This window comes from Hemiscyllium ocellatum, chromosome 18, assembly GCF_020745735.1.
Source record: "Hemiscyllium ocellatum isolate sHemOce1 chromosome 18, sHemOce1.pat.X.cur, whole genome shotgun sequence".
Classification (NCBI taxonomy): domain Eukaryota; kingdom Metazoa; phylum Chordata; class Chondrichthyes; order Orectolobiformes; family Hemiscylliidae; genus Hemiscyllium; species Hemiscyllium ocellatum.
The window spans coordinates 19,843,407-19,856,073 of NC_083418.1; the positions used below are offsets into that span (position 1 = coordinate 19,843,407).

A 12,667-nucleotide genomic window follows, 5' to 3' on the forward strand; every position below is an offset into this window, starting at 1 on the left:
AAGTTGTGTTAAACATGGTTGGGATCGATTAATTGGTTGAAGGAAGGTGATGGATGGTAATCAGCAGGAGATTTCCTCGCTTATGTCTGGCCTGATCCAATGAGAGGCTGGAAACAATTCGAGAAATGTGGTTGTCTACATTGTGAAGCGTGCCTACTCTAGAGGCCGTGTTTCAGTTTACTGGGATCAAATGATTTAATCTTCAGTTTGATGCCTAAGGTTGTTTTAAATCTTTCTCTACTAACAGGACCATCGAGAATTTTGAAACTGACTGGCAGAATGTACAAGTTTTTTTATAAGATTCTCTATAGTATGGAGACAGGCCCTTCGGCCCAACAAATCCACACTGACCCTCCGAAGAGCAACCCACCTAGATCCATTCCCCTACATTTACCTCTGACTAATGCACGTAACGCTACGGGCAATTTAGCAAGGCAAATTCACCTAACCTGCACATCTTTGGACTATGGGAGGAAACGCGTGCAGACATGGGGAGAATGTGCAAACTCCACACGGACAGTCGCCCGAGGCTGGAATCGAACCTGGGACCCTGATGATGTGAGGCAGCAGTGCTAACCACTGAGCCTGTGCAGTATCTTTGTTTGAGATTCAGCTGTGAGAAAGGGAAAGAGGTCAGTTTATGTAAAGATTATTCACACTTCTATGTTTGGATACATCAACCCAATGTGAAACACAATTAAACATTTTATCTAAACTTTCTTTTTCCAGACCTGCATAGTTCTGAGCATGATCCTAGTTCGTTAAACACATTGCCATAAATGGCTATTTTTAACCGTTACAATATGAGTAAATGCACTTTAACTTTATTCTTTTTAAATTTAGAAACAAAGAAATGCTCGATTCAAAGTATGATACAGTTCATATGTATTTTATTTTAAAGTCACTTTGATCGTCATTACATTATAAAACGAAGCAAATTACAACACATGTGACTGGTCTCCTGAAATTGAGATGGAGTGTCACCTCCCACTGACCAACGCACATATTAAAGCATTAGGTAACGAACAAGTGACTTGCAATAAATGTCATTAATATTAAGAAAACATACAATAAACCCTTTATGTGGGTGAACAAAGTGTAGCACAACATAGTAAATTTAAAATAACAAGGATGATTGTATTCTGTGGCATGTACGACTGTAAGTTTGTTTACTTTCTAAACCTCTGTCCAATACCCTCATTTTGAATTTGATTTTCCAGACAGGTATTATAAAAGCATGATTAAAGACTAAATGTACTCTGTCAAGGGCCTGTTTTGAATGTGAGGTGAGGGGGCCACTTGCAGCCACTTGTGTAATCAGCCATTCATTTGCTAACTCTGTAATGATCAAAAACAAAAATTAATCCACCCAGTTACCAATCTATAGGTCTGGTGACGAATATGTACTGTTTGGAAAAGCACTTTGAAAGTTTTCTCTACACCCTTTCCCTTCCAGCGCATTATTACTATAGGCCTTTATCAGAAAATTAAACCTGAACATAAAAAGACGCACTCTTAGAAATTCTCATTTTTATAAAAATACGTTGCTGCCATGTTTATCCCAATAAACAGCACAGTTGTAATAAAAAGACGAGAGATGGAAGTTAAGTTATAAAATCACAAAACTAGAATGAAAAACAGCCAGGTTTCTAAAAATATTCTAACACTGATTGTCTGGGGAAGCAGCATGGAGAAAACAGTGTTGATCAGCAACATTAGAAGGCAGTCATAGATTTCCTGACACATACATTTTAAAGACATAGTTTTAGAACAATAGGATCCAGCCAATTCTAGACATCACAGCATGGGTAAAGGAGAAGGATGAGTGGATCAGCAACTCTGGGTTTTAGAACAAAGACTTTTTTCAGAGTGGACCGGGATTTACCCGGAAAGAAAGAAGCCACAAAGAATTTAGAATCACCCTTTTTCCCAAAAAACTTTTGATACAGTCAAACATATTATCATGTATGTGATTCTTTGCATATCTCACACTTCGAAATTTTAAAATAGATGTTTCTATGAATGTGTCCACAATGACTAGGAATGTGTCTACAATTGCCTACAAATGATCTATGTGTTAAAATCTTAGGGCTCACAAGTGAAAAGATGAACCTAACGATGAGGTTACAGTCCTTAAATTTTCCAACTTTATTCTTGGTTTTAAGTTGGAAATGCTTGCACTTGTAGAACCCTACTGTAAGACAACTTTATCTCAACAAGAAAAACATTAGTCTTAGAGCAGAGAAAAAACAGCCCAATAAATGATGAATAACAGTGAGGTAGAAAAAAACTCATTCGACAGTACAGAAAAATAGTATGGATGAATAGTTGGCACATTAAAAATTAGATATTCAGATAATAAAATCCTAGTTGAGTGTCACAAGTTTTTTAAAAAGCTTCAATTACTAAAATTTGTTTCCACACAACAGAAACCAAGTTGAAAAATAAGGCAATCTCACCTTGTTGAAGGGAGAAGACAGCAGGATTTTATAAATAGCTGAAAGAACAAAGTTTGAGCAGGTGCTGTTTAAAGAAATCCTAAAATAGTTAAAAATCAGTATTTATTTGTATTTAATGCTTGATTGTTGCTCCCTGCCTCAAACATGGAATAGATTTTTAAAGACTCAAAGATCAGAGAAGGAGTTGTACAGGATGTGCACAATTTGTTTAATCCTCATTTCACATAAATCTGAAAATGAGGCCAACAAATTGCAGTAAAGCAAAATTGTAGAGAGACCCGGGGTTCTGTTACATTATTCTTTGAAACTTGTGTCACAGTTAAGATGATGCTTAACATGATTGCCTTCATTGCTCAGACCTTCATGAGTAGGGGAGTTGAGGCTGTGCAGGATGTTGGTGAGGCCTCTTCTGGAGTACTGTCTCCAGTTCCGGTCTCCCTGACTATTAAGCAACAGACTTTTAAATAACTAGTTATATGCTTTTGTGTGTGTAATGTACAGACTTCATTCATCAACTGTTTATGAATTTTGATTGGGGGGTTTTGTGCATCATGTGAAATTTAGGTTACTGTTTCATAACTTGCTCCCTCCTTGTTAGATTATCCCTTTATGTAAGAGTTTGGTATGTTCACTGTATAAAAGGGCACCTCAGTCAGTCTCCTCTCACCACCCCATAGACCCACTCAGTTGATCCTTTACTATTGTGGTGGATTTCATAATATCTGCAGCTAAACAAGAAAGTCACAGCTAGCAATCGTTTTGATATACAGATGCTTGTAAGTTTTGATTTGAAGGCTGGATTTCAGAGTGGTGGAGCTCCATACGGTCTCATCAGGCCTGAAACTTCTTCAACACAGGAGGATGCTGATCATTCCACTCCCAGGATAGAGGGGAAAAGTTCATTTGCCAAATGTAGTCAGCCACCTCCATAATTGCCACTGCTCTTTCAGATCCACTTCAAATTTACAATGTGAAACTGTTCACTTTACTGTCAACAGGAATGTCTGGCCCCTTTTGTATTTATTTGTTTGTTTGAAATACAAGGACAACCAAATGAGACAAACCTGAGCTACGTACACTAACAGTCATCTTACTTTGCTACGGAATAGCAATCAACAGAATCAGTATATTTTCATTAGGTGAAAAACAGACTTCATTGACCCTGGAAAATCTCAATTCTTGGAAAGATGCCAGCAACGTAAAAAGGAAGGCCAATTATTAAAAGCTCCTGTCAATTCTAAAGTGTTGAAAGATTAAAACTGGTTGGAGTTTAATCCCAATAACATCACTACAGACGCTACAATGATTTAAACTCGGAGTTTTAAACCAGATATATCTCAGTCTCATCTTTGCCTAATTCCTGATGTCTATGGTTAACAATAAACTCTCGGAGTTCAGCATTCGTTAAAAAGAAACTTCTCTAACGTGCCAGGGAAGATGTGATCATTACTGCCTAATGTGGAAATATCTACTCTCCAACACAACTGCAATTACGTCCCTGAGGAGGAAGGATAATAATAATATTAAATAGTACAGGAATGCTTTGAATAACAATCAGTCAAGTCCACAGCAAAATATGGACAATTTCCAAAATGACTCTGTATTACCAGTTTTAAAAATGAGGGAATTGCCAGGTAGAAACATGAATCGTGTTCAGGTTTCAGCATCATGCTTCAAATAAAAGCAGTTCCCGGAACAGTTGTTGGAAATAGCCCATGTTCAATTTCTGAGCAATGCAATGTTGGATGATCTCACATGGAGGAAGGTAAAATGGACTAAACAACAAAAAAATCGTCACTAGAGAGTGGTAGAAATGTGGAATGTGCTGCCAGACACGGTGATGGAGCTTATACTTGCAACATTCGAGGCTCTGCTGGAGGAATGTTTCGAAAGGTCAGGCACAGCAGGCTGTGGATCAGTGGGACTGGTTTCGTTGGTCAACAAAGAGACTGTTTCTATGTTGTATGACTCTAAGATTGGGATATAATATTTAGCTTCAGCACACTGAAGAGAAAGGATAAACAGGATTCTTACTTCTGATCACGATCCAACTTTACTGCTATTGGTGAGGATTGAGCAATCTTAGCTGTGATACCTAACATCATTCACTGTCTAGGGTGAAATGTCCACTCAATTCAGAGATCCAGTACCTTGGCTAAGAACTCACACCTCCAGGACAGAAAAGCAAATGAAGGGACATTAGTGGGTTCTTTGTTTATGGCACTTATTAATCAAAACACACAAAACCAAACTTTAGCAACACCATCAAACTCCACCTCAGACAGAAGGATTGCATTCATTAAGCAACACAAACCTAACATTTTGCATTAATCCATTGCAAACACCCCAGTGTTATGTTCAGGTTTCCTTTCGTAACACAGTGAATAAAGTTATTCAGGGAAGTTTAAAACTTGCCTATTTCAATCCTTTCCTTATGCAACACCATTAAAATGCTTCTAAAATTTCAACTTCAGATTGTAAGTTGTGATAAACAGTATGCCCCACTTCCCAAAAAAATTTTAAAAATAATTTTTAAAAACTGCAGTCTTCATGGCTTCTGGCAAAATTATTAAGTTGCTCTATGGCAGATGGAAGATGCCAAATTCTGACCACATGCTTTTTTTTTTATCAAGTTAGTGCTGTAACTAAAAGTGGTTTCATTAGCAGCCAAATCAGAATAGACTTAAGACTGGCTTTCTGGTCAAATGTTGGATTACAGACTTTGAACTTGGAAAACGAGTGTGTACTTTAGTAAATCATACACTTCAATATCCACTAAATGAAAAGTAAGTAAAGATGCAAGTTTACTGACAATAATTTGTTGGCTTTTTTGGTTTTAAATATTGAATGCTGATGACATTATCATGAGAACATTGATAGAGAATCACAATGATTCTCTATCGAAGTTAAAAATCGCACAACACCAGGTTATAGTCCAACAGGTTTAATTGGAAGCACTAGCTTTCAGAGCTCTGCTCCTCACTATAACGTGGTGTGTGAGATTTTTAAACTTTGTCCACCCCAGTCCAACTCCGGCATCTCCAAATCATGATTGACTCTATCAATGTGAAATTGCCAATCAGTTATCACCAAATCCATTTAAAAGTAGAACCCAATTTCATCCCTTTGAACAAGAGGAATTATGTAGGCCTCTATATTTGATTGTGGAATTTCAGGAGAAGCATTAACAATGGAATGGCAGTTGAGCACACTGTTTCCTGAGACGACTTTGACAATACAGAATCCCCACAGGTCTGACAAAACATTTGCTGAGTTTACAGAGAATGACAACCTCAAGATAATGACAGCATTGGCATTGTTATCAGCTCATCTACTTCTAGCCTCAGGAACTATTTCTCTGATCAAGTTAGTTCCCATGATACTGTCACTGACACTCAACAGATAACTCTCTCTTCAAACAACTCTTATTAAAACAAAAATTGCAACATCATGTTCTTAAACATTAAAAATTTCAAAGCTGATTAAACAAATACCATTTTGACATGCTGTTTCATCAGAATGAATTCCCAACTTGTTCTGACAAGTTAAACAAATAAAATATATACCCTGCTCTCCCACCTTCAGCTCTCTTACACTGGCACAGGAGGTACAAAAAGGTACAGAAATTTTAATTTTGATAAAGTTGTACACAACACCATGAAACTGAACACCTTTGCAAAAAAAAAATCCCTCGTTTAAAAATGGAATCAAAAATGTATTCATATTATTCAGTTTCAGGTGTATCCAGCATAGAAATATCCCAGCAATAATTCTTTTTTGTAAATCTTGCATTTTTTTTCCAAAATTAGATGTTTAAATTGAATGAATGATTGATCTCAGCACACTAAAAGCACAAGGATAGAGCAGGAAATGTTCAGAATTTAAACCAAAATAGTTCTCCAACATCATTCCCATTACAATAATTATCAAAGAGTCACGGATTCCAGCCCCAGACTCAAACGATTAAAGCCCCAGCCTGGACGCTTGTACAACCATATAGAGCCACCAAGCAGCGTTATGAGGTGCTAATCATCCCCTCAACTAAAAGGGTGCACCCAGTAATTTGTTGGCTTTTCTTCTGTGTGCTGCCACAAACATTTAGAAAGTGAAGGGAAATCTGGTTTGACTCCAGTGGTTTAAGGTGGTAAAGCTTTATCTTATTTGGCTGGAAAGATCTCAGTATAATTTTCGAAGAGTAATTGAGTGAAGTTATTAATGGGGTTGATGGCATTGAGTGAAATTGCAGCATCCTTTGCCCATAAGAGAGCGGGTCCAAATACCAGAGCCAAGTTGGATGCAGTCATTTTATTCAGGTCACTGTTGTCAGCAATCTGAGGAACAGACATGAAACACAACATAGTCAGGTTAAACATCATACATTCATGCTTCAATCAGGATTTAATTAACCCCTTTCCTTTAGATTCTTTCCTGCTTTCACTAATGATTCAACAGGATAGAAAAGCGCTTTACCATTGCTGATGTTGGCTTGTAGTTGCTAAGTATGAGACACATTTCTTTATGTGGAAAATCATCTATTGTCTTAACATTTCTATAGCTGACACACCTGGCAATGAATCACAGGTATAACACTGTCTGCATCAATATTCATACTCTATCAGACTATGCTGTTCCATCAACTTTGATGTTTAGCTAGGGGGAAACCTGTTCTCTGTTAAATCAAAACACTATATTTGATAGATGCAGTGTTGAGTGAAACTCTCACGTGTTGGCTACAGCACACTGACTCTCAGACTGATCATTCAGAGATATTATCTCACAGAGTGCAACAATTTACAGAGAAATGGGATCCTAGCTGTTCACCTGCCATCCAAAAAAGACAAACAGGTCCTCAGTTTAATGCCTCAGCCAAAATATGGCATTTCCATCAGTGCAGCATTCCTTTCTAACTGCACTAAAGTGTCGCCCTACATATTTGTGCCTGTGTTTGATCTGGGCACTGATTGGCTATGGTGCAGGTTAGCCGCAGAATGAGCGTTAATGAGAGCACTTCATGCTCACATTGTCTATCAGAATTGGAGCACTTTCATATGGCAGGAGTAACCATTGCTCATGTAGCAGACCTAAACAAAGTCACTAAAGACTTCAAAGAATGACAAGTATCACTACAATGCCTGGGTACTTCAGTGACAGCGCTCCACCGTGGTGATGCAGGAATCATGAGAGCAATACTGAGGGATGCACAGCTACACTCAAAATCAGGGAGTCAACTAGAACTTTGCAAGTGCTCCATTGCTCCTAATGTAATTCCTGACTGCTCGAAATCAAACCTTTGCTGCCAGCCCTGCTGTTTGTCTCAGTTCTATGCCACATTTATCATACTGAAGATGAGCTGGAGTTCACGAGTAATGGTAAGGTGGAAGGGTGAATGTGTTAAAAGGATATCTGCTTTCTGTAAAAATTGCGAAGTACCGACAAACAAAGTAAAGCAACATGAATATTTGGTATATCTGATGGACTAAACATGCACAAACAGGAAATGATGATGATTTGAAACACAATAGGAACAACTAGAATACAATCTGCTAAAATGGATATAAATCTTCTGCATGGGCTCTGTAAAGATTTGCACAACAATGATCCTAAATTACAAATGTCGTAATATTCAATTTTTTTCAGATGATTATAAATCAACATGTTATATAGTTGTTTCTAGCTAATTGACAGGTGGTTTCTAGCTAATTGACAGGTGGGAAGTCAATATGGTTAATATTTGGGAGATGTTGGAGTGCAGAGGAAGTGAGGAGATTGATACATCTAATAGAACTTATGAAAATGCCCTGTATGAGGTGACTGTTTTCAGTTACAATGCTGCCTAACAGCTGGCTATGCTGATACCTCTTAACGCACCTATGTAGCCTCACGATTTAGGTCCATGTAGAGAACTGTGTGTGTGTCAGTGCCTGGTCAGGGAATGAGATCACATTTAGGTCTTTGCAGATCTTCGCGAAGTGTGGAGGAATTTAAATGCATAAAAACCCAGAAACTTTCATCCCTGGTTTTTGACTGATTGCAAATCCACTGCACCACCACAGCATCTCTGAAAGTTGCCACCCAGGTAAATAGTGCTGTGAGGAAGGCATATGGTGTACTGGGCTTTATTGGCAGAGGAATTGAGTTCCGGAGTCCTGAGGTCATGTTGCAGTTGTATAAGACTCTGGTGAGGCCTCATCTGGAGTATTGTGTGCAGTTTTGGTCGCCATACTATAGGAAGGATGTGGAAGCTTTAGAACGAGTGCAGAGGAGGTTTACCAGGATGTTGCCTGGAATGGTAGGAAAATCTTATGAGGAAAGGCTGAGGCACTTGGGGCTGTTCTCATTGGAGAAGAGAAGGTTTGGGGAGATCTGATAGAAGTGTATAAGATGATTAGGGGTTTAGATAGGGTAGATACTAAGAACCTTTTACCGCTAATGGAGTCAGGTGTTACTAGGGGACATAGCTTTAAATTAAGGGGTGGTAGGTATAGGACAGATGTTAGGGGTAGATTCTTCACACAGCGGGTTGAGAGTTCATGGAATGCCCTGCCCGTATCAGTGGTGAACTCTCCTTCTTTATGGTCATTTAAGCGGGCATTGGATAGGCATTTGGAAGTTATTGGGCTAGTATAGGTTAGGTAGGATTCGGTCGGCGCAACATCGAGGGCCGAAGGGCCTGTACTGCGCTGTATCCTTCTATGTTCTATGTTCTAAAGATTATACCATAGCAGGCCATTCAGTTCAACATGTGGGCACGCTTGGGAAAAAAAATCTAGTTGTCCATTTTAATCACACCTTCCAGTACTTGGTCTGTAGCGCTGCAGGTTATAGCACTAAAGATGGGAGGATTTCTGTCTCAATCACTAAACTGGGCAACAAATTCCAGACACTCACCACCCTCTTATGTGGAAAAACGTTTCCTCATCTCCCCTCACTTCCATCACTTTAAACCTACACCAATGTTTCCCACCAATGACTCCTGAAGAAGGGCTGATGCCCGAAATGTCGAATCTCCTGCTCCTTGGATGCTGCCTGACCTGCTGTGCTTTTCCAGCAACACATTTTCAGCTCTGATCTCCAGCATCTGCAGACCTCACTTTCTCCTTGAATGTTTCCCACCAGACAATTAAAAATGTCAATGAAAAACTTTTTTTTTTCTGGGCAGTTAGGCTACATGGCACAAGTTATTTCAAAATTCAAAAACCAAAACAACCAAACTTACCTCTCCCAGGAACTCTACCAAGTAATGTAGCACAGTGTAGTTATCCTCCGGGAGAAAGTGAATCATCTCAACAATCGCTTCTATCTGTTTATTTTGTGGTACTTCTATTCAGTGAGGGAAAAAAGGTTAGACACAAAACCTGAACACTGTGCAACTACAGCACAAACGTGCAAGAGTAAAGATAAAACTGATTAAATAAACATCATACAAAGTTGCAAACGATGATGCCAATTCACCAAAGTGCTTGTATTAATCAAATCTGGAATGTGTTTACTGCTTTCTACTGCAGTGTATGAATTCAGCAAAGACCTGAAATCAAAGCATTTTTTTCAGGTTTCTGTTCATTTTAGTAATAGTAGAGAACTTGAAAATCTGTCAGCTTCTGACTGTACTCAGTGCTCTAGCAGTAGGGAAAATCATTTCGCAGCTCACAGAATTTACAGAGCTGTTTTCTGATGACAATTCCAAATTATAAAGGAAAAGGGATTTTAAGACAATATGCATTTTGCTAATTTCTACCACCTTAGATCTCCACACAATGCGTTCGAAGTTTCAATAATGCAGACAATCAGCTTCCTTCTATCTGTAAACTTCACCCTCAAGACAGAATGTGTTTTCCAACCTCCACTCAATCAACGTCCCTTTCTTTCAACTGTGGAGCTGAGACTGAGAGATTCATCAGGAAGAGATGAGCTATATCCAATCACTCCACAATCAGGAAAGTGTGGTACTTGTGCCAACATCTCATTCTGGACTTCCTCCCTCACATACTCAGTATGTTGAATTGTTCTCCTCCAATATAAGAGACATGTAACACACATTCCCTCTAACTAGTTCCACAACCACTGCAGTTTGAGGTGGTAAGGATTTTCTCTGTAACCAGCTCAGTAATAAAAACCATTTTTAATATATGGTATAAGACAGTAGCAGCCTTGAAATGACTGAACATGCTGTAGCTTCCACTTGGATGGAGGGGACTGAAGCATTTGAAACCTGTTGTAAATATTTTATAAAAATCAATACATTTTTGGTTAACATAGGTGTTAATTAAAGATGAAACATTACCATTGGTAAATAGCATATCTCCCATTTCTGGTACTGTCAGCAACAAGTAGCCTCATGCCAGGTACAGTACAGAAAGGAGGAAAGTTCCATCCCCGCAGTGTCTTGGTTTCAATAGAACACAAGATGCTTGATTTGGTGGTCCCTCTCTTTTTATTCCTTGTGAGCTATTATAACTGAGAATTCTGATTTAGTCTTTTGAATTAAGGCTGTTTCTGCATCTACACCCATTAAAAATGAATCAAGACTGTGATCAAGCTCATTATTTTCTGAAAGGTATAAACATAGGTTCTGTCTGCCTTGTCAGCTTAACAGGTGAATGTGAATACAGAACAACCTCAATTATCCGAACGAGACAGATGGGGAGCATTTTGTTTGGATATCTGATAATGTTTTTACGGGACCTTGAGATCTTGTTTGGATAATTAATGTTCGGATGACTGAGGTGGCTCTGTTCAGATAAACATGATGAGGCGGAAGCTGGCTATAATAAAACTGGGACATGTTATTTGAAAGGATGATGGTGCATGGTCAATGGCAAACTATTTAGAGCACATGGAGGAACTATAATAATTGTTCTTTTCTGTCTTGCACAAAATAAAACAGGAAAATTAAGGACAGTATTAGATGCAAGAATAGGGCACATAAATTGGCCAAAAAACACAGCTGATGTGCAGTTTAAATTGATAGGCAATGTGAAGAGAAAAAGTTAAATGAAGGAAAACGTAGGTCCCCTTACAATCACCAGAAGGGGAGGTTATAATGGGGAGCAAAGAGATGGCAGACTGATTTAATACATACATTTGTTCTGCCTTCACAATGGAGGCCCAGAAAACGTTCAGGAATACAGGAAATCGTAGGGGGGGAGGAAATGAAAGGAATCAGTATTAGCAGGGAAATTGGTAAGATTAAAGGTTGATAATCTACATCCCAGAATACTTAAGGAAGTGTCCCTGGAAACAGTGGATGCATTGGTGGGCATCTTTTAAGAATCTATAGATTCTGGAAGAATTCCTACTAGACTGAAGGGTGGCTACAGTAACCACACACTCTGAAAAAAAGTAGAGGGAAAACAGGGAAGTATAGATTCAGTGCCTGTAGCAGGGAAAGTGCTAAAGTTTGTCGTGAAAGATGTAATATCGGAGCACTTGGAAAACATTGACTGGATCAGTCAGCATCAGCATGGATTTATGAAATGGAAATCATGCTTGACAAATGTACTGGAATATTTTGAGGATGTAAGTAGTAAAGTTGATGAGGGAGATCCAGTGGATGTGGTTTACCTGGACTTTTAAAAGGTTTTTAATGAGGTCCCACATAAGAGGTTAATGCATAAACTTAAAGCGCGTTGGACTGAAATGGATTGAAAACTGGTTGGCAGACAGGAAACAAAATCGAAATAAACGGGTCATTTTCCAAGTGGCGGGGAGTGACTAGTAGAGTACAGCAAAGATCAGTGCTAGGACACCAGCTATTCACAATATAAATGATTTAGATGAAGGAACTAAATGTAATATCTCCACATTTGAAGATAACATAAAACTGGGTGGGACGGCGAACTATGACAAGGATGCAGAGCTGCTTCAGTGTGATTTGGCCAAGCTGGGTGTGTGGCCAAATGCATGACAGATGAAATGGAGATAAATATGAGGCTATCCACTTTGATAGCAAAAAACAAAAGACAAATGGAACGTTGACCTACAAAGCAGAAGATTTGAGCACAGGAGCAGGGACGTCTTGTTGCAAATTGTATAGGGCCTTGGTGAGACCACACTGGAGTGCTGTGAGCTGTTTTAGTCTCCTTTTATGGCTATTGAGGGCGTGTAACAAAGGTTTACCAGACACAAGAAAACTGACATATGGAGAGACTGGATTGGTCAGGACTCTTATTTATTGGAGTTTGGATGAAGGGGATTCTAAAAGAAATTTG

The 12,667-nt window shown here is 38.8% G+C and overlaps 1 protein-coding gene across 4 annotated transcripts in view; it reads right to left on the bottom strand.

Annotated features, from left to right (window-relative positions):
* Positions 1-873: 873 nt before the first annotated feature.
* Positions 874-12,667, bottom strand: part of arhgap1 (Rho GTPase activating protein 1) — a 56,897-nt gene continuing 45,103 nt past the window's right edge. For all 4 annotated transcript variants that reach the window (XM_060838744.1, XM_060838743.1, XM_060838742.1 and 1 more), the window contains 2 exons: positions 9,676-9,779; positions 874-6,790 (listed from right to left, as the gene is read on the bottom strand). In XM_060838744.1, the coding sequence (XP_060694727.1) occupies positions 6,617-6,790; positions 9,676-9,779 (278 nt within the window). In that variant the 3' untranslated portion in view covers positions 874-6,616. The remainder of the gene's footprint in view (positions 6,791-9,675; positions 9,780-12,667) is intronic.